The 26,839-nt window shown below is 46.1% G+C and overlaps 2 protein-coding genes across 2 annotated transcripts; one reads left to right on the forward strand and one right to left on the reverse strand.

Annotated features, from left to right (window-relative positions):
• Window positions 1–3,970: 3,970 nt before the first annotated feature.
• On the reverse strand, window positions 3,971–8,101 carry M6PR (mannose-6-phosphate receptor, cation dependent). The gene is made up of 7 exons (XM_086465477.1): window positions 7,995–8,101; window positions 6,410–6,583; window positions 6,033–6,205; window positions 5,833–5,942; window positions 5,514–5,644; window positions 4,843–4,969; window positions 3,971–4,306 (listed from the first exon to the last, which is right to left on the reverse strand). The coding sequence occupies exons 1-7, from the start codon at window positions 8,099–8,101 to the stop codon at window positions 4,184–4,186; spliced, it is 945 nt and encodes a 314-aa protein (XP_086321603.1). The 3' UTR covers window positions 3,971–4,183.
• Window positions 8,102–12,048: 3,947 nt separating this feature from the next.
• On the forward strand, window positions 12,049–21,738 carry LOC104351032 (killer cell lectin-like receptor subfamily G member 1). The gene is made up of 5 exons (XM_009957020.2): window positions 12,049–12,181; window positions 17,603–17,695; window positions 18,442–18,593; window positions 20,521–20,624; window positions 21,610–21,738. The coding sequence occupies exons 1-5, from the start codon at window positions 12,064–12,066 to the stop codon at window positions 21,719–21,721; spliced, it is 579 nt and encodes a 192-aa protein (XP_009955322.1). The 5' UTR covers window positions 12,049–12,063; the 3' UTR covers window positions 21,722–21,738.
• Window positions 21,739–26,839: the final 5,101 nt, after the last annotated feature.

Here is a 26,839-nt window from a genome sequence, read left to right on the forward strand (position 1 = left end):
AGTGTGCATACCAAACTTGAAGGCCCGTGGCAATAGGAGCTGCCTTAGCTTTACTGTCTCCTGTAGAGATGCAGAGTGAAGACAAAGTGTTGCAGCAGCTGTTCACTCTAGATGCTCTTCTCTGAACCAGTCAGAGGAGGATTTATTCTGCGTACTTATGACAAGGTGATGGGAAAATCAGTGGGGAGGGGGATTGTCTTATATTAGGGAACCCTGCAGCCGTAGGTTTGTCTCCCCGTTGTGCTAGGGCATAACTTACAGATCCAAAGCAGTCTCCAGAAGCGCCAAGGCTCTTCTTCATAAAATGGGCTGGAGTTTTCGTGGTGGTTTTTTTTTGTTTTGTTTTTATCAGTTTATACTATTTTTGTGTCTGTCTTCATTATCCTCAGGAGATCTTATGGGACAAAGTTTAAGCTGGCAGGATTATATTGCCTGCCTCAGGATTTTTTTTTTTTTTGGGGTGTTTATAAACCAAGTATTTTTCTTCCTCAGTTAAAAAAAAAAAAAAACAAACAAACCAAAAACACACCCTCCAACAACTGAATACTAATCCTTTGATGCTACTTCCCCTTTCTAAGGGGTAGAATTATATTATAGGCTGAGTCCCTCCCTTTCTGCCCCTCCACGTTTGGGTTTTGTGGGGTTTTTTTTAAGGACCAAATGTGGTATTCTGACATTTTGTAACCAGATTGCCAAAAAGACCTGGGCAGAGTTCTCTTCCAGAAGCACCTCTCTCAAACAGTCAAAAAAACCTGAAGAAATTACACAAAGCATGAAGAGGTAAATGCCCCCTAGAGCCAAATACCTGAGAACAAGATGATTTTTATAAACTATGTCTCAGCTTTTCTGTTTTCCAAAGTTTCATGTGAATAATTGAGTGAAACATAAGACTGTTCTGTGTGGAAATCACCTACTGTTGCAGGAAAGCTATAGTGACATGGGAGGAGGCCTAATGGGGGGATGATGGGATTAAGAGCAGCCCTGCAGAGAGGGACTTGAGAGTATAGGTGGATGATATGCTCTTGCAGCCCCGAAGCTCAACTGTATCCTGGGTTGCATCAAAAGTGTGGCCAGCAGGTAGAGGGAGGTGATTCTGCCCCTCTGCTCTGCTCTGAGGAGACCCTCACCTGCAGTGCTGTGTCCATCTTGGGCCTCCCAGCATAAGAAAGACATGGACCTGCTTGAGTGGGTCCAGAGGAGGGTCACTAAAGTGATCAGGGGGCTGGAGCACCTCCCCTGTGAGGAAAGGCTGAGAGAGTTGGGGTTGTTCAGCCTGGAGAAGAGAAGGCTCAGAAAACCTCACTGCAGCCTCTCAGAACTTAACAGGGGCCTGTAAGAAAGATGGGGGCAATTTTTTAGCAGGGCCTGTTGTGATAGGACAAGGAGTAATTAATGGTTTCAAACTAAAAGAGGGCAGATTTAGGCTAGATATAAGGAAGAAATTTTTTACAATGAGGGTGGTGAAACACTGGAACAGGCTGCCCAGAGAGGCAGTAGAAGCCCCATCCCTGGCAACATTTAAGGAGAGGAGCAACCTGATTAACATAAAGATGTCCCTGCTCACTGCAGGTGGATTGGACTAGATGACTTCTAAAGGTTCCTTCCAACCCAGACTATCCTATGATTCTAATAGCATAGGTAGGAAAACATTAGAGGTATTTGGAATGGGCTCTTTATTGACCCATGTTAGAAAAAGAGAGGAGGGAAGGTGCGTAGATGGATAAAATGTGGCAGCAGCTTCCCAGTGTTAACTACAGTTGAATTTCACTTCAATGACATCCTTGTACCTGTTAGAGAAGAATTCTGAGGCTTCTTGAATGGAAATAGGCCCAAAGGAAGCTGCCCATGCTTGTACCCTGATAACACCATTTGGTCTGATGTGAAGGGGGAGATTAGAATCTCTTAACAGCAGTCAGCAGAGGAAGGCTGCCCTTAAACCATTTTATCCTTAACAGGCTGGGTATGATAAAACTCCCATTTAGTTTGATCCTTGGCATGGTAGGCAGGTGGCTGGCCTGCCTCTTACTGGATACTTGAGGACTGGATTTTATTTCAGTCAAATGGGAAGGCTTCACTTCATTTCACATTCAATGTTCTTAATAATAAAATGCTTGTTCAGGCTTTGCAGGTCTGTCTGCTTTTTAACCTGCCTCTCCTCAACCTGAACATTAATCTAGCATTTGAAAAGCACAACTGTCAAAAAAATTACTTTTGATTTTTATTGTTGCAGAAAAATACAGATCATAAGAAACTTTTCCCACCCATAACTACCTGAGCTTTTAAAGTTTCAGTTTTGAAAGACATGTATACCGCTCCCTGTATACCCCTCCCTATTAAGCCCTAAGGGAACTGGAGTGATACAAGCTGGTAGCAAAAAACATGTACTAACAGGAAGATCCATTCTTGCAAGAATAGTTCAGGCTCAAGGCACCACACACTAAGAACCCTTCGCCTTTGGCTAAGATGCTCTAGCACCAAAGAAAGCTCCTGTTACATCAGCACAATGCTTCACCAGGTTTTTTTTTGTTCATTTTATTTTTGAAAGTTGTGTTTTGTACAAAAAAAATTACCTTAAACACCACCATGAAAAACAGTAACAGACTTAGTGACTTCCTATTTTTCCCAAGTTATGAGAAAGAGTGGGACTATAACAAAAGTCAAAGAAAGCAGGAATTGTTTGCCTACTCTAAACCCAGCAAGAAAGCAGGGCCACTACTTTTCGCTCAGTGTCACTGTTCAGACTGCTTTGGCAGTATTAAAAAAACCCACAAACCTTGTCTGTACTCTGCTGTTAACAGCAGTGGCTTGCTTATTCACAGTCTCTGCCCTCAAGAGTGAGGACAGTTCTTTGCCAGTCTACAATAGGGCAGCATGGGATTACTCAGAGTCTAGCCCCTCAAAAAGAAACTGGGAATCAAGGTGCCAAGTTCCTGAAGGTTCCCATTGTCTTACAACTCATCTGTACCTGCTTTTCACCAGGGCCCCAGGAAAAAGTCTCTCACTCCCAGCCAGTAGCAGTATGGGAATACCATCAGTGTCTCAAGACTGGTCCGCACCATGCTTAAGGGGAGAGTCAGTTAATGAAAGCTGACCCTCTAAGTGCAAGAGTCCCTTACACAGTTTTTAATGTGTTAGCATTCTTATCCTTGGCTTCTATGGTTCCTTTTTTATACAAATAAATTCCAGTAGCTTCATGGGAAAACGGTCTGCCAAAAAACAAACTTGGGAAGCATAAAATCACAATGCTGACAGTGACTGAGCTGTGTGGGCAGTCACCTCAGGAAGCTTGTAACAGAACTTCAGTGGCAGCTATCTATCTCATTTTGCCTTGATACCAGTTTCTGTTTCAACAAATGTTCCCTTTACTTGGCAGGATGTCATTTCCTTTTGCTTCTAAAGGATTGAGAAGACCGAGACAACATTTTGACTGAACTGGAAAGTCACAAGACTGTATTTAACTCCTATAGTTTTTTAGAATTGCCCCCCTCCAGTCTGACAGGATGGCATGCATCCCTTTACGTCTGTTGAAGGAAACAGGTGTGTACTCTTCAACACATTGCCATTAGGAAAAGAAAAGATTGCAGAGGTGCTAGTGCCTCTTCCACTCCCATGGAGCCGAGCACAGAGCACTCTGCAGGTTATGCTGGCAGAAACAGTGCAAGAGCTAGAAAAGCTGAAAATGCATTCAAAGAAAAATAATTCCAGTGTCTTACAGATCCTGTAAACCCTGGGGGGTGCAGGGTGGGGGGGGGGAGGACAAACAAGAGATCCCTCCTAGTCTCAGCTCTTAACCCATGGCCTCCTTTTCCTTCTCCTTTCTGCACTCATCCACGGCCCTTTTTTCATCTCAGCGATTCACCTCCCATTCCTGCTCAGTGCTGAATGCTCATATTGCTTTCTTGCAGTCTTCTACACAACTCTCAGCACTTCGTCCCCGTCGTCCCCCCCCCCCCGCCCCCCCCAGCTCTGCTGCATTTTTAGAAACCTGAAACAGCATTGTATTCCTAAGACGTGCCATCAGGGACCAGCGCTGTTCATACCTAGAGGCCATCCATGGGACTTGACACACCAGAGAAAGCAAACAGCATAAAGAAAATTGTGAGAGAAGGAAAACTGGCTGGGAGGCACCCGGCTAAACAAGCACTGGGGAGATGGGGAGAAGAGAACTCAGTGTTAACGCCTGTCACATTGGTAGCAAGTGGTCATCCCGTTCTTCTGACTCCTCGCCCAGCTGGTCATCACCCACACCACGGTATGCAGCTGGTGCATTTCGAGGCTTAGATCGGCAGACAAAATCACAGCCATCCTACAAGCACAGGATATTGCAGTGGAATCAGACTGTATGCAATTGACTCAACATCCAAAGAAAAGCAGCTTCCATGATTTCTCTTTTGCCAAGGGATTATGCCTATCCCTGTGCTATCCGAGACAGGTCCCCAAAACTTGTCTTGACAAGAGAAGCACACATATCAACATCCTCTTGGACTTGAGAGCTCTGGCACTGCCTACAGTGACCAAGGAAGGGTTTCAGGGAGTCAGACCTGAACATTTCACAGTCCCCAGCTTAACATTCCTACCTGGAAAGTGTTAACAACTAATGAGCATGTGTTCTAGTTTGTTACGTAGCAGTTGTGGGACATTAGCATGGAATCAATCTCAGCAAGGATTAAAAATAGAGTACTCAAGAAAAATAAAACTGATACTCTCATCTTCTGCCTCAAGGTATAGTACCTTGGTGGTAGGTCTACCCAAGAGACATAGTCCACAAAGATAAGGCAGATGCCATTTTCCCCTGTCCTAACATATGGGCCAGGCTGGGAATATACAGGGATTTTCACTCACCGCCACTAAATTGCCCAGATCTTGCCAGAAGGCAAAGTGAGGAAACTGCTCCATGCCCTTTGCTCCCACTACAAGGCGCTGGTAGAGGAACCCACCAATAATGTAGACTGCAATCAGTGAAACAAACCTGGAGGGCGGAATTAAAAAAAAAAAAAAAAAAAAGAGCTGAGGAAATCCTACAGACAGCCTCTTCAGAGTCAGCTACCTGCCTCAGATGGGTATTGAAGCAAGTAGCTGAGCACCACTCAAGAACAGAGATATAAGCAGCGACCAGACCAGAAAAGGTCCCCAAAATATCGATCTGCTAGTATACATCTTTCAGCATTACATGAAGTAGTGCCTCTAAGCACAAACACAGAGAATGAGATAAGTCTCCTGGTCTGATCTCCCAGCTCTGGCAAAGAGCTGTTGTACAATTTTAGGAAGTCATGCCTTCCATGTCTCAGTGCACTTGTCTGTAAACTATGAAAGAGGATGTCTACAGGGAACAGAGCAGCTCTGCAGCATCGTGCCTTGAATGAGAGCTTTTGTCCAAAAAGCTCAGAGGCACAGTAACATCTAACAGTGGCTCTGGATAGGCATACTATAATTATTAGGTATAGCATTTGTTATGTTTCTTAATGGCACTGGAGATTATGGCCCAGGCACGAACAGCTCTTCCAATGACTCACGTGATCAGTAGAATGGAGCCAATGCTGAGGTGGGAATCCTCAGCTGGACAAGCCACACTGCTGTCCATCTCAAAGAGGTAGAAACAGTCCTGTTGCTTTTCCCGCTCTTCCGAAATAATGCTGAATGAACTCTGCAATTTGAGAAAAGTCATGTGAAAATATGCCGAGACATGCTGAACTTCACCAGAAGAGAGTTTGATCACTGTTGCTGCAGCCAGGCAATGGACATTGGAGGACAGAAGAAAACCTTCCCTTCTCCTTATAAGCAACCATTTGTCTGGCAGCCTCCTGCTCCTCTCCCACCTCATGTGTCACTCACCGCTGTAACTCCCCGCTTGCAAGAAATCATTATCGCAGCTCTTCTCTTCTCACCGCTGCAGTGACTGCCATATGAATCACCTCCTTTATAAATCAGCATGATCCAGTCACCTGCCACAAGAGAAATGATACAGGCTGCAAATCCAGATCAGGAGGCAAAAGACAGATACCTAGTGAGACAAGTATTGAGTGGAATCTTACTTCCATTGAAGACCTGGGTTTCATTGATTCTTCCTATCACTGTGGTCTTCCCGTTCTGTCTATCTGTTTGCACCAGGCCTCCAAAATCGTGCAAGGTGCTGTTGACCTCCCTGCATACTCTGAAATTGTAGATGTAGTTTTCTGTTTGGCCTTTCTCCACAGTCACGTTAAACCTGCAGCAGGGAGAGGACAGAACAGATAGCCCATAGGATTACAAAGAACAAGGCTCAGAGCAGCGGGCACTCAAGACTGGATGGCAGTCACAGCCCATACTAACAGGGGAGCCCATTCTGCAGTCTGGCCCCGAATCTTCCCGTCCCCTTGGCCTAAGGATAGGCACTGCACAGCCCCGAGGCCTGCAGGGTGTTATGCTGTACCTCATTTGGCTCAGGGGCTCTAGTTTCTTCAGCAGGGCTCTTTCCATTTGCGACTCGCTGCTTTCATCACCAACCACATCACAGCTCCTCTCTTTCAACTGTTCAGCCCCAACACCGACAGCAAGGGCCATAAAGGCTAGCAGCATAGCAGAGGGATGGCATGGTGATGACATCCTGGACACACAGCACAGAGAACACAGAGGATTAACTGTTTCAGCCCCCTGCAAACTAGCTTCAGGGTCATAGAGTCAACAATTGGTCACTTCCTCAGTCCTGACTGCAAAAAGGAGAAGTCAAAATCTAGAAACATCTCACAGTTCCCAAGAGACACTAAATCTGAATCTCTTGCATAGTCAAAGACAATTCACTGGAGCGATTTGGGATTCTTTTCTGAATTTTGCCTTGGGACCACAAAAAGTTTTGCTGCTGAGCACATTAATTAGCATTGATTCAGCCAGAGCACAGCCCAACAGGCTGAACGCTGGAGTAAGTTTCAGGCATAAGCCATTGTTCATTATTGCATTGTACTGAGAAGTCAGTCAGCAGAAATGATTTACCAGGCCTCTAATCAATCCTCTTTGCAGACCTTGTGTGAAGAGCTTGCAGGGAAGAGCCACTGTGATTAGTCAGGCTCTGTTTGTTAAAGTGCCTTAATCTTAACGTTATCTTTCTAGTACTACTTTAGCTGAGAATCTGAAAGTGTTTCATAATGCTAAGCTGCAACTTCACAGAGCAGTTTTCTTCTGTAAACTGGGGTAGAAGGGAAGACGGAAACTGAAACAGGACAAGATCCAACTGAAGAGGCAGTAATGAAGATAATAATGAAATCTCTGGCTTTCAGATTCATGCTAAAATCACGTCTGAAACATTCAACGATTGCACCAACCAACCACAGTGGTGCAACAGATTCCCCTCTGCTTCTCCATCACAGATTTCAGCAAAGCTCCAGATGCTGGTGGAAGGCAACTGACAGACGCACAATTAAATAAGTGCCTAGCTGCAGCTAGGCAGAGAGCCTGCTAGAGGGACAGCCTGTTTTGCTGAACCCAAGGATTACTTCCAACCCCTGCGGAGTCCATCGTGACAGTTTACAACCGCCAAGCCAGCTCTCTGATCGCCACGGAGGTCAGATGCAAACACGACGAGGTCAGGTATGCTGAAAGGAGGAAGTCTGTGACACGAGAACTCGTGACTTGTCTCTCTCAAGACCAAAAGCAGAACCCTGCCCTTCACGCCGGCCAAGGCTTCTCCGGGCAACTTACTGGTAAACGCTTCCCTCACTGCGATTAGTCAGGCTCTGTTTGGCACAGACTGAAGTAAAAAGCGATGCAGCGACGCTGTTACCTTCCCCTTGGCCGGTTCCCGCTCGGGCTGACACCCTCGGAAGCAGGCTGTCGCTGCCTGAGCCGCTGCGCAGCGCCGGGACCGAGCCGCCCGCCCGGGCCAGGGCGCAGCTGCACCCCCGCGGCTGCCCCGGGGACCGGGGTGCCACACTCGCCCCCCCTCCACCTCCCACCTGCTGCCCAAGCGCCACCTTCCCCGCGGCCCCCGCCCCGTCGGCCGGAGCCCAACCCGCCGCACCCACCTGCTGCCGCACCGGCCCGGCCTGCCGCGCCGCCCGGCCTCTCCCCGGCGCGCACGGGCACGGGCACAGCTGCCCGTACGGAAGAGCGATCCGCCGCTCACGGGCATCCCATGCTGCGCGCTCGGCGGTGGCGGGGCGGCCCGGGGACGGCAGGCGCAGACAGCACCCGCCTTCACGGGCCTCCTCCCGCGGTCCCGGCCGGCTCCCCTCACCCGCCCCGTGAACCGGAAGCAGGAAGGCCGTGGCGGAACTGGCGCTCTCCACCAATGGGAACCAGGGAGCTGCCGGGATCGCCGCGCCCACTACTGGTTCCTCAGCGAGTAAGGAGCGGCGCTGGAAAGGGGCGGCCTTAAAGCCCTCCCCAGCCTATGACGAAGAGGCTCCAGAGCCCGCCTCTTTCCTCCTCTCCCTCCAATGGGCGGTGAAAAAAGCCATGAAAGTCCCGCCTTCCCTCGCTTGTCTTCCAATGAACGACGACGGCCAGCAGAAAGGAGCCCCGTAGCGCCCGCCGGCTAACCCCTCCCACCCGAGAGCCACTGCGGAGCGCGGCTCGAGGCGGGAGCCGCTCGCCCAATGGCGCCCCCTCGGGCCGCCCCGCCCCGCCCTCTCCCCGTCGCTCGCCCCGCCCCTCCGGTTCCAGAGGGGATGGGGAGCCCGGAGCGGGTGTCAGGGGCCGGAGCTCACCGGTCCCCGACCTGAAAATCACCTAATCCATGGAATCGTAGAATCGTTTAAGTTGGAAAAGACCTTTAAGATCATCGAGTCCAACCGTTAACGCAGGCCTGCCAAGCCCACGACTACACCATGTCCCTAAGCACCACGTCTACACGTCTTTGAAAGACCTCCAGGGATGGTGACTCCACCACTGCCCTGGGCAGCGTGTTCCAATGCTTGACAACACTTTGGGTGAAGAAATTCTTCCTAATGTCCAATCTAAACCTACCCTGGTGCAACTTGAGGCCATTCCCTCTTCTCCTATCCCTTGTTACTTGGGAGAAGAGACCAACACCCGCCTCGCTACAACCTCCTTTCAGGTGGTTGTAGAGAGCAACAAGGTCTCCCCTCAGCCTCCTCTTCTCCAGACTAAATGACTCCAGTTCTCCCAGCTGCTCTTCAATTCAGGTATTCTGTCACTTTTCCACCTTGAAACTGAACTCCCACCTCTGGCCCTCATATAGGTTCGGATCACCTGCAGACAGGTTATCATATCGGTAAAGGTGAAAGGCTTCCCAGCATCACTTAGCTGCTGACTGCCTTTCCCCTTGCTCCCTCTATCAAAGGCCGTCACTGTCCTTGGACTTTGCCACCCGCCACCACATACCTCCAGAGTGACTTCTTGTTAAACAAGCAAAGGAGACCGTTGTTCATGAAACATCTTTGTGGCCTTGATCCCTCTGATTTTGTCCCTGCCTGACATACTGTTTTGTTGTACTTTGGAGTAAAGTTGTCTCCTCCAGCTCCCGCAAGTTTTGCCACTGCAGAGGAATTCCAGGTCCCAGCTGATCATGCACAAGGTTGGTGGACTTGAGCATCTTCAGTATGACTAATAAAGCTATAAATGGTTTGTGACTGGCCTATTTAAAGGACATTTCTCTTCTTAAGTCACGCCCCCACTGTGTTGGTGAGTTCACTTTCCAGGCCTCTGTTATTGGAAGGGACGAATATTCTCTGACAGGGCTCTGAGGCTTTTCCATCTTTTAGTTGAGAAAGAAATGCTGGATTTGGTGAACTCGTCAACATGCTAGAGAAGCCACTTGTTTGAGAGGATTCTGGGAGGCTTCCCTACAGTATGCTGCTTCAGTAGTGAGGAACTGAGAAGGAGCATGTTGGCCTCTGGAAAACTGATCAATTTAGTCCTGCTGTGATTTGTGATACACTGCTGATTCCACTGGGAGTATGGCACAGACATCTTAGCTGTAGAAGTCAGATTTATTTGTATGCACACTTAACTAACACTTATTTTATTTATATTCACACTTAATACTTAGCTGTGCTTTGCCTGCATACCCTCCTATGGTGCGATTGCTTCCTCTCTATTTCCTTCCAAACTAAGAACTCAGCTTATGGCTGATATTTGAGAGAAAAACAGTAAACCACACCAAAACAGAGCTCATAATTCTTCCCTGCCAGCCTTCACTTCTCCACTTGTTCACACATAATGCCGTCTTTGTGGCCTGCAGTGCCTTTGGCCACAGCCTCTTCCCCTTGGTCTGGACACTTGAGCTGTGACTGAATCTTGTTGGTTTCTTTCCAGCCACACAAATTATGTTCCCAGCTAAGCTCTCATCAGGACTATAACAAATTCTCTCTCTCTGGGATTGACAGCTCATTAGACTTCTCTAATATCCATTCAAAGCATTCAGGAGAGACTTTCCTCCTCTTGTGTTGCTCTGCTCTCTTCTGCCTTCCCCTTCCTCTCAAGTACAGACTCCTTGTCTTGCTGTCTATAGGCCATACGCAGGATTGGAAGGAATCTTGTGGGTGCAATATGCCACCCTTAGAGGCAAGTGTGTGATGGAGGAACTTGCAGAAATATCCAATTCATGCCTTCCCAGACATGCACATTGTAGCAAATAGGCCACAACACTCTGTATCAAACTAAGCACCTTCCTGGGCAATCACTTCTCAACTTTACAGCACATCACCAGGACGGGGAGTAATCATCCCTGTCCTGGAACTGAAAAGCACGGCAAACTCCTTTGGTGAGAATGCCCAGGCAATTCTTGTAAATGAACTGTACCCCTGAGGAAGATGTACACCCTGAGCCTGACAAACATCCCCAATCTCAGCATGAACTGGGAGGGATCAGAATATGGATCAAAACAGAAATCAGACAACCATGCAACTAAGAGATTTCCCAGGATGCTAGAAGTGTCAGTACTCCCCACCGTTCTCATCAATGGCCAGCCTTCACTACTTCAGAAGAAAACTGTCCTTTCCTGTTATTGCTGATCACAGAGTCACAAAATGATTGAGGTTGGAAGGGACCTCTCAAGGTCATCTGGTCCAACCCCCTACGGAAGCCAAGCCTACAGCTGGTTGCCCATGACTGTGTCCAGATGACTCTCCGTGGAGGGAGACACCACAATCTCTCTGGTTAACCTGGGCCAGTGTTCAATCACCCTCACAGTGAAAAAGTGTTCCCTGATGTTCAGAGGGAACCTCCTGTGTCTCAGTTTGTGCCCACTGCCACTGGTCCTGTCACTGGGCACCACTGAAAAAAGCCTGGCTCTTCTAGTGCGCCCCCCCCCCCCCCCTTCAGGTATTTGTATACATTAATAAGATCCTCCCCAAGATGTCTCTTCTTCAGGCTAAACAGTCCCACTTCTCTCAGCCTTTTCTCATAGAAGAGATGCTCCAGTCCTGTCATCATCTTTGTGTCCCTTTGCTAGACTCTCTCCAGTACGTCCATGTCTCTTTTGTACTGATGTTGTTGAGATGTTGACTGAGAGGGTCTTGAGGGATGCCAGCGCTCAGTGTCTGCCTGTGCCTCAAGCACATTCACACTGTGTGTTGGGTGCAGAGAGTTCCCGGTAGAAATGTCCAAAGCTCACAAGGCTTCTTTCTCAAACTCATGCTGTCCACCTCTACTTCCCTTTTGACAGCCATTGGGCTGCCAGTTTGCCATAGCCATTGCTTATCCCACTTTTCATCTTGTACTCTTGACACTCACCTTTTTCACCTTGTGCTCCCGCTATCCACCTGCTTCTGTTCTGAGGGAGAGCTCTTCAGTGCGACATGCATTCTCACAGTTACTACTTCAGTGTAATCACAGCCTCTTGCATTGGCAACAATTAGAATACCCATGAACTTCGTGATTAATCACCTTTTCCAATAACGGCTGTTATTAAGACATCCCTCATCAGGTTAGGAAATGGAAGTTATTGCACTTCCACTGCTCTCTATTCTGCTGTAAATTCGGTTATTGTAAGCAGCTAGAGATAGGGGTTGCAACTTCACTTTTCTTGTCTTCTGAGTGTAGCGTCAGGCTTCCTGTTTCACAGGCGTTGAGCCCTGTCGCTCAACAGCCTGGTCGAAACATCTTGTCATACGCACTCTTATCTTTGGCATGGAGGGAAGCAAGTCAGAAGCTTCTGCAGGTGAAGCAAGGGAGGAAATAATTTATACTTCTGTCAAATTCTCTCAGACTCCTCCACTGAAGGCCAAAGCTGCACAGGAAAAAAGAGGTAAGGAAGCTGCATGACGTGGGCCAACGAAAGATTTGATTCTGAGCAAAAGCAAGACCTAACAAAAACACCCTGAGCTGGCCACTGATTTTGAGTGTCAGCTCATGGTGCTGTTGCTTTGGTTCTAAAATTATTGTGAGCGTTTTAATGTGATAAAAGCTGATGGGCCATAAATCCAGCATTGTTCCCCTCCCTCTCTCTGTCAGACCCTTTTTGGTGTCTACTTCTGGACATTCAACCCAGGCATCCTTTTCTCCAAAAGAAGTTTGCAGTTTTGAAGTTGTCTGCTTGTCAGTAACGAGATTATCAGCAAGAGTTCTTTGAAGGGCAGGCAAGATGCAAGCACAGATAAATTAAGAGGCATATGCTAATCAGAGATCACAGACAGACGAGGCATGTGAGATCATCCAGTTTCTCTCCTGTGGGGCTCTGCAGGATTTTTTTGTGATACATTTTTTCCTGTGTCTTCTCTGTTCTAGTTTACGTACCTCCTAGTGAGCAAATTTTAAGCTTTTGCCTTCAGACAGTTCTGCAGGGTATTTTACTATCAGGAAGATTTTCTTAGTGCTTTCCTTAAATTTTCTCTTTCCTTATTTTTGCTCCATTCCCCCTGTTCAGGCCTTGCACAATTTCTCTGGCTGCTTAGTTGAGAAATATCACATTAGAAGAGTGAGGTTTTGCATTGATGGTCATTCTTTATAACCTCTCCTTCCTGTGAACTGATCTCTTTTCGTCTAAATGCCTGTGTGCTTTAGACAAATTGCACTGCATGGGCTGCAGCACTTGCGGTTGACCTTAGCTTTTTTTCAGAGCTGCACAGCAAAGGGGGCTCTCCTTGTGGGATACGAGATTTCTATGCCCTGATCAGAATAACTGCATATGTCTGTGGTTGTTACTGCTGCCTGGTCATTTGCTGCACTATGGAAACACAGCCAGCACAGAAATCCCCAAATTCCTATCTGGTAGTCACACTCCATCTGCTTGGAAGGCAGTCTTGCTTTTGCACGTGTTTTTATCAGAAATTATGTTTTCTGTTGCATCAGAAAACACAAGGCCATCCCTTCATTCCCTGCCATTTGTGTTCACCCCCACCCTGTTGGAGCTGGAGATTATCCAATGCTCTCGAGATGTTTGATGTTTTCTTAACATTCCTTCTCTCCAAATTCCTGTATATACCCTCATCTTTTTGAGCTGAGCTGAAGTCAAACTGAGCTGAAGTCAAAGTGCCTAAAATAAGGAAGCTGGTCTTTATACACATTTTCTGTGCATGTTATTTGATTATTTGCCAGCTCTCTTCTGCATGCAAGGAGTCCCTAGGAGCACAGTTTAAGTACCTTTCTTTAGAACACCTGTATTTTCAACTCTGTTCCTGTCTCTATCACTTTTGAGATGTGCTTTTGCGTATTTCACCTCTGTTTTCAAATGCACACTCTTGCTACCAAGTCATCCCCGTGGCACAGTATCACAGGTATATCACAGGTGTATAGACAAGTCCTCTGGTCAGACTAACTGTTTTTGGCTTTCATTGGACTCCTCAAAAATGAAGAGTTGCCCTGGCTGTCTTCTGTTTGGCTTCCAGAGAGCCTTAGATATGACACACTACCAAAATGTCAGTCCATCAGTCACTTAAGACAGTGTTAGCCAGTGTGGCTCTCTTGTGGTAACAGCAATAACCAGGTCCGTGCCATAGCCAAGGACAGGATCCCCATTTCTGAAATCCTCCTCCCTGGCCCTAGGTAGTCAAGCTGCTCCCATACTGACGTAGGCAGGAGCTGAGGGGAGCTATTTGGGACAGTGCAATGACATTCTTCAGATTGTCCTAGAAGACCTGAATTATAAAATGCTATCAGCTTTCAGTTTTTGAACTGAATCAGGACTCCCATACCTAAAAATACTGAGTCACGTTGCTTGCAGATGAATGCAGTGTACCACAGTAATTTCTCCAGAGCACTGAGAGACCTAATGGGGTGTTTTGTATACTATGGAATTATAACATTGGATATTTATATGTCCACCGATCCACTTCTGCCTTCCCTTGGGGAGACTATTCCACAGTTCCTCAGACAACTACATGGACGCTCCGTTCAGATTTCCTTCCCCTGTTTCAGACTTTTCTCAGGTACTTCTCCCATCCTTTTCTACAAGAGCTTCACACATAGTCCAGGGGCTGAGGATCCAGCACAAACACTTACACCTGTTTTAAAACGGGGGAACTGCAGGGACTCCCTTTTGCAAGGGGTAAAAATCCCAATTTATGAATTTTTTTTTTCCACTTTGCTGGACTGATCACTGCAGTTCAAGTGAGGCTTAAATTCACCTTGAACTCTTCAGTATGACTTTCCCACTCCACTTTCTTTTTTTCCTCTCCAAATTATCTAATGGCATAATTTTTTATTTTTAAGAATTTAAGTGAATTCTCCCACTGCTCTGGTTTTGGAGGTGCCCTGGGATTTTGTTTTGATGCTGAGTCGAGTCAGATCCTTTTTTCTGCAGTTGGTTTGAAACAATAGAGGGTGAACCGCTCTATTCATTGCCAGGAGGCACCAGCTCGGGTGCCGGTGCTGACATTTAAGGATTAACTGTTTCACTGACTGTCATCCCAGTCGCCTTGTCCTGGAGGTAGTTTTTCCTAATATCAGGAGCAATGATCTGGAGGACGCAGGAGATAGCTTCTTTGAGAGGCAAGAAAGGAAGGAAAACTGCAAATCCTCAGAAATGTGGTCTCAGAACAAAGAATTGTGTTTCAACAGATATTTATCCCCTTTTACTTAGTTCACAGTTGTAATCTTCAGAGAAGCAGCTCCACCCTACCCCTTAACCTCGGACTGACTCCATTCTTTTGAGGCTTAATCTGATGGCAAAACCCGCATCACCAGAGATACAAAGGTGGCCTTACAAGAGGAACAGAGAGCAGGCAGGGAGAACAGCTACCCTGTTCCAAGTCCTTCACTTCTCCCATTGTCTTCTTCTGTGAAGCTGAAGAGTGGGTTGTAACTGAAAAGTCTTTCTGTATTTTGTACCTGAGGAGAGATGGGGTTTTGTTCTTTAATAACAAATAATAATAAAAAAAGTTGCTATTTTTTAGCTACAAGTGGGGGCAGCTGGATGGTTCTGCAAGCTTCAGGAAACATGAGAAAACCTTTACCTTAGGAAAGATCTTCCTACCAGAAGAATGACGCTTACAACAAAGTTCCCTCATGCTCTCCCTCACTACCTTAGAAATTTCTTTTAGCCAAAACTGCAAGTCTAAATATATTGCTATAAACCAGAAACTGATCTTAAAATCGGTGAGCCTGCAAACTGCTCTAAGATCAAAATAAATTAATTTTTATTACTTTATTGATCTGGTCTACTTTCTTTGTTTGGACAAAGCTTCCAATGCTTAAAGGATGCATTCTTGTTTTTAAGTGAAGTCCGTTCCCCTTTCTTTGTCCTACCCACAATATTCTTGATACGTTGTGTGCATTTGTTTTCAGCCTCCATGTGAGATCCTAAAAAACTGTCCCTTACTGCTTACAAATATTTCATTCTTTTAGACATCCCCTTTAATTTATTTCTGACAAACTTCCTCATTTTCCCACAGTTTCCATACCACAATGACTTTTGGTGGTGGTGGTGCTTTTTGTCTGTGTTGAATCTCAGTGCATTTGTGTTCACAGGAGCAGAGAAGCTGCTGGATGAAGCCATGCTGAGCTGAGTGGCCTGAGCACGGCTCAGGGCAGTCATAAGCTGCTTCGCTTTCTGTGTTTCCTGTCTCGCTGCTCCACAAGGTGCCTGTTGATGGTGTCCAAGCATTCAGTCTCAGTATCATTAATTTACTTGACTTCTGTCATCGCCATGCTTCCTTCACAGTTGCTCTGGGTTTTTTTGCTGGTTCATAAGTGACGTCACCATCCTTGTCTGGCAGTCCATAATATAGTTCCAGCCCTATGCATTTAATAGTATTTGCCTGGTCTGTGGGGATGCTGTTACTCTTACTTCTTGATGCAGTTAGTTATTTAACCTAATTTGAGAACAGCCCCCTTTGTCTTCCCTGCATATTCCATATCCTATTGCTATGACATCCTGCTCACAGCCCTTCTTCCACCAAGTTTTTGATGTGCTTGCTGTGGCAGTGTCTTTAGTTAAAGCTAGCTTTCTCCTTCTTCCATCTTATTCCTTACACTCCTAGCCTTTTCTGGGAATACAAATATGTTTCTTTGGGTCTTGTGACATGTCCGAGAGAGAAGCACCTGAGATTTCATGAGCTCCACTGGAGATTTTGCTGCTGGATTTGGGCAGAAGACTCTGGAGCATGACAAGAGCAGGAAGTGGTACATAACCTTAAGGAAGAAGCACAGGGGAATCCTGGGTTCCTCAACATCAGCAACTATTAGCTGCACGTTTAGTGCTTCTTAGTCCTGTTTCTGTGCAGCTGTCATACTGACATTAATAAAACAAGCAAACCAAACCCCCCTGGAGCTCGTCCGTGGCAGTAAGTGTCATCATCTCCTCAACCTGGGAGAGAGGAGATTTTAGTGCTGACATTTCAAATGGCTTATGGAAAATAAATGCCTCTCTGGTCAAACACAGCTCTAGGAGATGACAATAAGAAAGCGAGATGTAGCCTGAAGGTTAACACATTGTGCTGCGCATGAGCAGATCTCTACTGCCCCACCCTTTGAAAGGAAGCTGCTGGGCTATGGTGGAGTCTGCCTCAAGGACTCACTCTCTGCCACTGGCAGCAAGTGAACAGTGGATGGTGGTAATGAAAGTGTGGAGGGGCATCCCAAGGTCTTCAAGGCTGGCCCTTCCATCCTGCCACCCTGCCAAGGGAGAGGCAGATGAGAGCATAGGACTGTCTTGGGAATGTGCTGGGAAGATGTAACATGACTGTGTTAAGAAGGTGAACAGGATGCTGAGGTTAAACCTGTCACTGTTGCTGAGACAGCCAGGGGAAAGTCCTTGGGTTTCTTTTTGCATTTAACTGCAACATGGCGGCTGTGTCAATGCAGCTCTGTATTTCCACCCCAAGAGGATTTGCTGGGAGTCTCCTGCCAGCACAAGGTGCCACAAGGTGCCTGGGAGGGCTCTGGCTGACTTGGGGCGGGTGCTCCTTCTGCTGGGGTCAGCCACAGCAGGGGCTGGACCAGCCAGCTCTGTGGCCAGGCAGGGGCAGAGCTGTGGCTGACCTGGAGACAGGTACACTTCCTGGGAAGGTCAGACAGGGATGGATGGCCCTGAGCCCGGCTGAAGTGGGGCCCTGGGATGGTGGGCAGGGATGTGAGGAGGCCCGAGGGAGGCTGGGCAGGCACAGTAGACAGACAGGGATGCTCTAAATAGTTCTGTTCCTTATGGAAATGTCCAGGACACAAACTACGTAAAACCACTGCCAGTTTTCATGTGGCTCCTGTTCACTACGTTTCCTTTTCTCTTTTACAGCTCCCTCTCTGTGGCCAGCAGTTGTGCCAGGCTTGGCTATAGGCTTTGGGATACTGAGCATCTCCCTAGCGATTGCTTTGATTTGGAAGATGAGTAAGTGCACAAAAGGATGCTGAGGATGAACAACCAACAGCAAAGGACCAGAGACTCATCTAAGCACAGGAACTTGGATCCTGAACTCCATTATACAGGGTTAAAACAGAAGCTATTCTAGATTTCTACCACCCTTAAGTACCCACTGCCTACCCAGAATATTTTGAAGAATATATTCTTTGTGCAGACCCCAGGCAACCTATTTCAGATCCTGTGGCAAAGAGCAGTGAAACATGTTGAAAGGTTTTTGTAGACTTGTCTGCTGTAATTATAGAGATAAACAAATATGCAAGGTCTATAGCACTTTTGCATGCATGCAGAAGGTGCTAGACCATGTGTGAGACCCTACTGTTTGCTGCTTAAAATCCATTCGCGTGGTGTGTGACATGATCACACTGTACCCACAGAATGATGCAATTTTTTCCCTTAGTTTTTACACACTCAGAGCGTTGTCTGCTTACAGATAGACCATTTTGGTTCTCAGGTATCTGAGCAGTTCAGAGGAAACCCGGGGGAGGGGGTGTTGCACCAGCATCAGAGTGTATGACTCCCGTATGAAGATCTGGAAATTGCGCAGAGGATATGAAGTTCAGTGTTCACACATTGTCATTTTTAGATGCTTATCCTGACTTGTGTTTTCTGCATCGCAGCTATCCAGAAGAGTTGCTTTTCAGCAGATCTGTGCTGACAAGTGTCTTTCTGTTGGTTGATGGTAGAGAAAAGCTGGTATTTTGATTCTTTTACAGATGACTCCCACCCACGCTGCCCTGAGCAGTGGGTGGCCTACAGAGGGAGCTGCTACTCTTTCTCCAAGCAGAAAAAGGATTGGCGTTCCAGTCAGGAATCCTGCTGGGCACAGGGAGCTCATCTCCTGGTGATCAGCGATACCAGCGAAATGGTAATGCTTTTCTTATTCTTTGAGGATCTTCCATTTCCTTGCAGATACCTCAGTAACTGACATTCAAGCAGTGCTGTCACTCTGGCCATATTTTAACTTTAAAGGAGAGGAAGGAGTCCAGTTTCATTATACATCTTAGAAGTTCCCAGCAGGCAAAGAAGCAAGGGTGACAAGGGAAAGATGAGGGTCCCTGTCACCTATTCAGAATCATCCTATGAAGAATATTAGGAGACCACCTTCTCCACTGCCCCTTCTCCACCTCCCCTCCTAGCCCCAACAAGGCTGATACGGATGACTGCAGAAAAAGACTGTGGCACTGTGCAGTCTCTCTACTCATTGCCTATGAACCAAGACGTCCTCACTCTTCAGAAATGTTTCCTTTGCAAAAGCGATGCCTCTCCTTCCTGCAACTGCTCCAGCTTCTCCAGCTCAGTGACCCTTGCCACTCCCTGTCTTCATGCATGAATATTTCTTTCTCAGTCTGTTTTCAATGCTTACTTCCTCTCTCTGGCAAAAAAATCTCAGTTGTGCTGGTGAAATCAGAAACCATCTGTTCCACTGCTCATTTTCCAGCAGGTGCTCACGGTGGGCTGGGACACGAATGACCACCAAAGAAATGGGTAGAGCTGATCACTAGGGAGGTGAGGCACGTCTGCCTAAGTAGAGCAGAAGTACTTGATCTGTTTTTGTGCAAGCCAGCGCTTATTAGCTCAGGTTCAATGAACGTGGACAGCTTCCAGTCCCTGGACAGAAGTTGCATTGTATGATGTTGTATGGGGGCTTACAAGGCCAGGTCTCTGCTCCACCGGGAGTATGTACCAAACTCTCTCACTTGCTTAGGCAAACCCTGATTCCTTGCGAAATACCCATCTTCCCCAGATTACCCATTTTTCTGCATGAAGAAAGCCTCCCTGGTCTGACTGCTTTCTTAGTACTGTCTCTGCTACTAGACTGCTACCCATTATCCCTGCTCAGACTTCTCCATGTAAGCAAGACTTTCCTAGCTGTCCGTGCCCTATGCTGCAAAGGCTGACTGTTCAGCCTCCCTTTGCCAGGGAAGCACAATCACCTCCAAACCACCAATAACACTCAAGTGCTCCTTGAGCTACTCCTGTTCCCACCACTTTACCAAGCCAACTTTGTTAATGTTTCTGTGTGAAGATGTCTGCTCTGAAGCTTTGCTTATGGCAGCAGTAAATAAGGATGGAGCCCAGCTATACCACTGAAACATTGCTGCTGTTTATTTTCACTGCAAATGTGGACAAGACAAACGTCTTTCTCTTGTCTTTTTTTTTTTTTTTTTTTTTTTTTTTTTTTTTTTTAGGGGATTTACTTCAGGGCAGAGTTTCTGTTACAGGCTTCACCTTTTAACGGTAAACAGGAGTTAAAGGTTAAGCAAAAGGAAATGAACATTGAAAACACGTAGGAGGAAAGTTTGTATAGAATTTAATGAGCTTTTTTCCTGGGCTCTTTACACAGGTCTGTCAGTGCCTGCACTTTCAGCCCTGACCTGCTTTTTACCTTTGATTGTTAATAATTCGTATGAGCTTGCTAGCTAGTTGTGTGGTAGAGTGTTAATATTAATACTAATAGCATACGTTCCTACATAAAGCTCTATGTAGGGAACTCCAGGAGACTGGGGTGCAGTTGGTTCACGCATAGTGCCCCAAGAAGTATCCTTTGAAGAATCTGTCCAAGACCCTTGAAAGCATACTTACTTCCTCATGAGTGTCACAGTTGTTATTCCAGGCATGATCTGCAGGGCTGATCTTCCTGATTAGAAGCTGTGGAGAAGCAGTATTGTCAGCCACTTAAGGAACAGCCAGGCAAGGGGAAGTTATCTTGCTCTCTGTTCTCTTTACTTACACTTACCTCAATTTTCAGGCTGGCTTTCATTAATCACTTTGTAATACATCACCATTTCTAGGACCTGTTCAAGAGTATTCAAACAGGATGTTTCTGGATTGGATTGAGGAACAGCACAGGCTCTGGCTGGATTTGGGAAGATGGCTCTATATTCAATGGCACCAAGTGAGTTGAATTCTGTTTTAAAAACAATGGTGCTAATTCAGATTGCTTGGTGTTCTACACCACCCAGAGTTTCCTGACCAGATCTCAGGAGCTTTCTTCCTGGGTGGATTTTCTTCTTACCATCACCTGAATGGCACCAAACTTGAAAGAACCTACTTTTTACTACCCTGCACCTTGAAAAGGCGTTGACCTGTGAAAAGCAGGGCTAATGTTAGTGTCTTTGCTTCCTTTCAGCTGCTCAGGCCAAGGATTATTTGCCTGCACTGTCCACACAGTTGCTCAGTCAGAAAAGGATAAGGTCCGTCTTGGCTTTACTGGTTTAGCCACCTTGCACCCATTCTGCCAAGTGCTGGTGACACTGGGTAGAGGACCCAGCCCTTTGCTGCTTCACTGGTGCCAACCCAAATCAGAACCTTCATTTTGGCTCAATCTTTGCTTGGACAAAACTCAGCATTCTGCATGAGGAAAAGCATTATGATTTGGTCCAGTAACTTTGCCTGGCCCTTTACTTTTTACGGCAGTTAAGACAATGAGTTCGAGTCTAACACTTCTCCAGCAAGGAAAGTTGCCCAAGATCTTGCTGACAGTAGGTCAGTACTCTAAGTACTTGGCTTAGTTCCCTTCTTAAATCCTTCCTTTAAACCTTAAACAGCTTTCTATTCTTACAAACTCTGTGGAGGCAATCATCTTTCCATGAAACTCTCAGCACTGCCGTTCTCATGCTAGTGGATATCACTGCCACTACAGGGCATTGTGTCTATGCTTGGTTCTGATTTGGGTTCCACAATGGCAGAATTACTTAGATGTATAATCTCCAGGTAGACAGCTTTTTAGTGTACGTTTTGTTTTCTAACAGCTGCCCTTTGGAGGTTGGGTTCTTTCACTTCCTCTGGGCTCCACCCTTCAGATGTTTTTTCTTTGTTGCCTCCAGGAGACAATCTCAGCATTTTCTCTCAGACTTACTTTTGTTTTGTGTCTCTTGCAGGGTCCTCTCTAACAGCCCTGTACAACACTGTGTTGTTCTGATGAAAGATTACTTTCAGGCTTCCAGCTGTGAATTTTCTGCTCCATGGATCTGTGAGAAATCTCTTAGATAAATCCCATGTGCATTTTCATCTCACAACTATATCATCATTGGTACATGTGGATCATTGTCCTGCAAACCAAAGCTCTACACAAGACCAAGGACTTGCCCTTTCCACATGCTCACAAAGATATTTTACAGGGACAGGTTTGTTGCCCATAAGGGTGAGTTATCCTCAGTAGTAGATCTATACTCAGTCCATATCTGTTTGATTACTGCTCTTTGTGACCAGATGACACCTGGGACGTACTCCCTGCCCTAGTCTTTCCTTATTTGTCCTATAAGGGCAAGCAAATGTTTTATGACAAGTTTTATGCTGGGTATTCAGATCTCTGAGGGTGAGCTGGCTATTTTCCTCCATTCCTGAGCATCAGATTTCATTTTCATTCCTGCATCTCCACTGTCTGGTGCCAGCAAGACTGGGAAAATGAAGCCTGCCGTTCGCTACCTGAAATATATAAACAGACTTCTCCCAGTGGCAATCTCTCCTTGTGCATCCCATTGCTATGAGTGTGAGAGAAGAGAATAAAATGAGATGAGACTACAACTTCTGTAAATTCAGCAGTGAAAATAAACCTCCAGTGCTGCACTGGACCAAAAGTGTGTATCCATGTCATTACTTCTCTGTGTTGGAAGGAACCATTTGCATGCCACGTTTTATAGGCAGGCTTCAACCAAACTAGTCAAAAGGCTGAGCTTCTGGACAGGTAATTGTGTGTTATTACTGAATCAACCAAGAATGTGTTTCCCTCTCCACCTCTGCAGTTTCATACTACAGAGAGAGAAAACAGTGGACAATTCTGTACTACAAGGAGGTTTCAGTTCAAATAGGACAGAGACAGGCTAAGAGTATGAACAGCATAAAATCACAGTGAACAGTAGGTTGCATTTCCAGATACCTGGAAAACTCTTTTTTTTTCTACCCAGAGATTTTGTTCCAACAAAGGAAGAGAAATGTTATTAATTTCCACTTTATCCTATTTATCCTAATATATTTATCTCATATTCCAATCTGTTATTATCAATTTTTCCTTGGTCTTGAATCACAGTTTATAGTCCAATGCAGTCACAGCAGTAACTCTGGCAGGACTGCCTTATGACGGGTGGTCATACGCTGCTAAGCCCATATGAACGGTCTCTGAAACACACACAGCAGCTCTGCCCTGCTCTGAACATTCACCTCACAGCATATATGGCATGGTGCACAGGAGTGTTTCCACGGGGGATTTCCCAAATACTGATTCATAAGCCTTGACAAGCAGCAGGTTAGTGACAGATGTTCTGAGGTGTGTGTTTGTTATGGGAGAGACAGGCTGGAGAAATGGGCTGACAGGAACCTCATGAAGTTCAACAAGGAGAAGGTCGAAGTCCTGCAGCTGGGGAGGAACAGCTCCATGCACCAGTACATGCTGGGGGTGACCCAGCTGGAAAGAATCTTTACAGAAAAGGACCCGGGGGTCCTGGTGAACACCAAGTTGAACACGAGCCAGCAATGTGTCCTCGCTGCAAAGACGGCAAATGGTATCCAGGGCTGCATTAGACAGAGCAGTGCCAGCAGGTTGAGGGAGGTAATCCCCTCTCCTCAGCACTGTGAAGCCACACCTGGAGTACTGTGTCCAGCTCTGGGCTCCTCAGTACAAAAGACACATGGACGTACTGGAGAGTCCAATGAAGGGCCATAAAGATGATGAAAGGACTGGAGCATCTCTCCTATAAAGAGAAGCTGAGACAGCTAGGACAGTTTATTCTAAAGAAAAGAAGGCTGAGGGGAGGTCTTATTAATGTATACATTAATATATATAATGCACCTCAAGCTAGGGTACAAAGAGCACAGAACCAGGCTCTCTTCAGTGGTGCCCAGTGACAGGACCAGAGACAATGGGCACAAACTGAAACATAGGAATGTCCATCTGAACATTGGGAAACACTTTTTCACTGTGAGGCTGACAGAGCACTAGCATAGGTTGCCCAGAGATGTTGTGGGGGTTCTCCATCTTTGGAGATACTCAAAAGCTGTGTGAACATTGTCCTGGGCAAACAGTTGTAGGTGGCCCTGCTTGAGCAAGGGGGTTGGACCAGATCACCTTGAGAGGTCCCTTCCAAACTCAACCACTCTGTGATTCTGTGAGAGATCTGTAAAAGGTAAGGACAAGGAAGGCACTTTGTGTAGAAGGAGGTGGGTGGACAGGTCTGGGGAGATGAGGTTGAGGAGACAAGTGTGGAGGAGAGACAGAATTTAAGAGATAATGAAAGTGAAGAACTAGGCAGCATGGTGCATGGTGGGGGAGGGCTAGGGAGAAACTAATTGACCCAAGTACCAGAGGTTTCATCTGAAAATGCTAGATCAGGGGTTCACAAGGAGGGTTACAAGTAAATTGGAAGTGATTGTTATTGGGATTGATGCTGCTGTGCCACATGTAAATAAACACTACAAACAACAGCGAAATCACAGAGAAAACAGAAAAAAGATCTTGTTTTCAAAAAGAAAATTGCTATTTCACCCCAGCAATTTTCTTTTCAAATAATTGAAATTGTCCTTGCATCACCTGGTTGAAAGAAGCATCTTAATGCAGTTTTTGAGCAATCCAGTTGCAACATAACAGCAGATTCTCACACGGCCATTTTCAGAGTGCCTTCAGTTGCACATCCCTGTTATGTGAGGCTTAACACTCATAGAGAGTGTACCACGTGAAGGTATCCCTGCAGATGAAGACAAGATACAGACCTTAGTATACTGAGCTGAGTGGATGTTTGCTGAGCCTTATACAGAGTTCACTGAGCTGAGGGGCTTAATGTGGGAATGTTCCCAGCAAGGATAGGTCTGCTTTTCAATAACCATGCCTGCAACAGTCAGACCCGGGGAAACCGTGAGAAAACTTCAGTATTTTAAGCAATGTACAACGAACTAAAAACTTTGAGTTTTGATCTCGGATTGTCTGGGTTACGTTGAGTGGCTCATTTTGTCTGTGCCAGAGTCCATTGAACTATCAAAACAAAGTGCTGTCCCCTGACTTCTAGAAAGTTGCCAGGCCCTATGAAATAATGCTGGAGACTTTGCCTGCTTTGTCAAGATGGTGATAACAACTGCAGAGGGAAATCTAGCAGTTACTTTACCAGAGAATGCCAGTGAAGAAACAGCTTCTCATGTTATCTTGATGCATGTAGGTAAGGTGGGCATGTCTCTGAGCTTGCCTAGTTTACCTTGTGAATAGTGCAACAGCTTTGCCTTCCCTAGGATTTTACAGTGCAGTGCATGCCAGACTATTTTAATTTTTAGGTCTTCAAACATGGCCTTTCAATCTCATCCCAAAGAGATGCTCAGGAAATGTAAAATGAATAAATAGATTAGGTTGCCTCAAAAGTTGACCATTCTTTGCACGGAAGGGATTTTCAGCTGCGGATTTTACTTTTAATGATGCGCATGGCTCCTCTTTGGGTTCAAGTTTTTGCAGTACTAAAGGGATTTGAAGAACATATATTAATTTCGTTGAACAGCAGGTGAACAGATATCTTTGGCAGAGCTTTCAATCTTCTGTCTAGAGCACGTTGATATCGCTGATTGATATATATTAATTTTCTTGGAAGTAAGTTCTTTCTGAATGAACTCCATAAGCAGCAATGAATGAATACTGGACGAGCATGGCTAGCAGATCAAGGTAAGTTACAATCCTCATTCTCCATGGCATTTCTGAGGATGCACTTGGACTGTGTCTTGTCTGCTGACTCCCAGTTCAAGAGAAATGTGGAGAAACTGGAGAAAGTCCAATGAAGGACTACCAAACTGGTTAGAGCATGAAGCACGTGACTCACAGGGAGTGATAGGGGGAGCTGGGCTTGCTTAGTCTGACCAAGAGGACGTTGGAGTGATTAAATTGCTGCCTGCAAATAACTTGAAAGGCAGTTAGAAGGATGTTGGAACATGACCTTTCTTGGTAGGGGCAGAAGATATAACATGGGGCAATGGCTGCAACTGCAGCCAAGGGAGTTCAGATTTGACGTGAGGGAAGACATCTTCACCAGAGATTAGTGTAACACTGTAACAGATCACTGGAGAAACGGTAGGTTCTCCATCCTCGGAAGTTTTCAAGATTTGACTTATCAAAGTCACAGCTGACAGCGTTGGCAGCAGTCCTGCTTCAAGTGAAAGGATAGCCTAGATAACTTCCAGAGCTCCCTCCCAACCAGCACTTCTGTGATGCTATCAGTGAATGCAGCAGAATTCTTGGTTCAGATACAGGATATTTGATGGGGTTTTTTGTGCAATTGGGGCACCTGTACCTTTGAGCTATGGCGAATGGTAGAACTTCAGATTCATTGAGAGTAATCCAGGAAAGATAATATTAAAACACACTCTCCTCATGGATAGGCCAAGACCTTGTAGGAGTTTTCTTGAGGAACTTAGAGTTAACCCCTTAAAATCCAGCCAAAAAGCTCTAGAGAGCCTGTTGGCTGCCTCAGTTGTACTCACAGCAGGTGGAAATAGCAGAAGAGAGGGAAAACGCACTGCCACTGCCTTCTTTGTGCCACCATCTACAAGGTGAATCACATGGCCCATGCAGAGACCCTTGAAATTAGGCTGCTGGGACTCAAGTTGCTATTGGGAATGGGATGGGAGCCAAGCAGCTTGAAGGCAGATTTTAAAATTCAGTTTGGTATCTGTGCATGTTCATTGCTACCTGCTGGGATTCTCAAGCCTTTAAAATCTTGCCCCCCTCAACTGACTGAAAACATTTCTCTTCAGTTTTTGGCTACACAGCACATTTTTGACCGAGGTCCTAATGATTGGGAGCTGGCTTGTGAGCCTTGTGAGCTGTTTGGCCATTTGCCAGAAAGGGTAGCTCTAGCTTCCTCCACTGTGTGCAGTTCTGCACCTCCTTCCTGTAAGGTTTTGTGTTCAATCAGTCCAGTTCGTGACCTGTTCAAAGCAATGTAAAGTGTCATCTTGAAAAAGGCTTTGACCATCCCATATACCAATCCTTTTCTCTGTGGGTGAGGCAGATCTTCCTGGGTTACACTTCCTTTGGGCAGGCAGAGCAACCTTTAGGCGTCAGATGAAGAAGGCAGAGCACAAGTCTAGTCTGTGTTCCTTTTGTGCAGTGCCCAAGGAAATTGGACATGCACTACTATCCTA

Source organism: Leptosomus discolor, chromosome 1, assembly GCF_034619465.1.
Source record: "Leptosomus discolor isolate bLepDis1 chromosome 1, bLepDis1.hap2, whole genome shotgun sequence".
NCBI classification, from domain to species: domain Eukaryota; kingdom Metazoa; phylum Chordata; class Aves; order Leptosomiformes; family Leptosomidae; genus Leptosomus; species Leptosomus discolor.

Coding starts and splice junctions, on each gene's coding strand:
- M6PR (XM_086465477.1), bottom strand. CDS start 8,101: ATGCCCGTGAGCGGCGGATCGCTCTTCCGTACGGGCAGCTGTGCCCGT. Junction 6,584..7,994: donor CCGGGCCGGTGCGGCAGCAG/GTGGGTGCGGCG, acceptor CTGTGTGTCCAG/GATGTCATCACCATGCCATC. Junction 5,645..5,832: donor GCAAGCGGGGAGTTACAGCG/GTGAGTGACACA, acceptor CTCAAATTGCAG/AGTTCATTCAGCATTATTTC.
- LOC104351032 (XM_009957020.2), top strand. CDS start 12,064: ATGGAGGGAAGCAAGTCAGAAGCTTCTGCAGGTGAAGCAAGGGAGGAA. Junction 12,182..17,602: donor AGCTGCACAGGAAAAAAGAG/GTAAGGAAGCTG, acceptor TCTCTTTTACAG/CTCCCTCTCTGTGGCCAGCA. Junction 17,696..18,441: donor TGCTTTGATTTGGAAGATGA/GTAAGTGCACAA, acceptor ATTCTTTTACAG/ATGACTCCCACCCACGCTGC.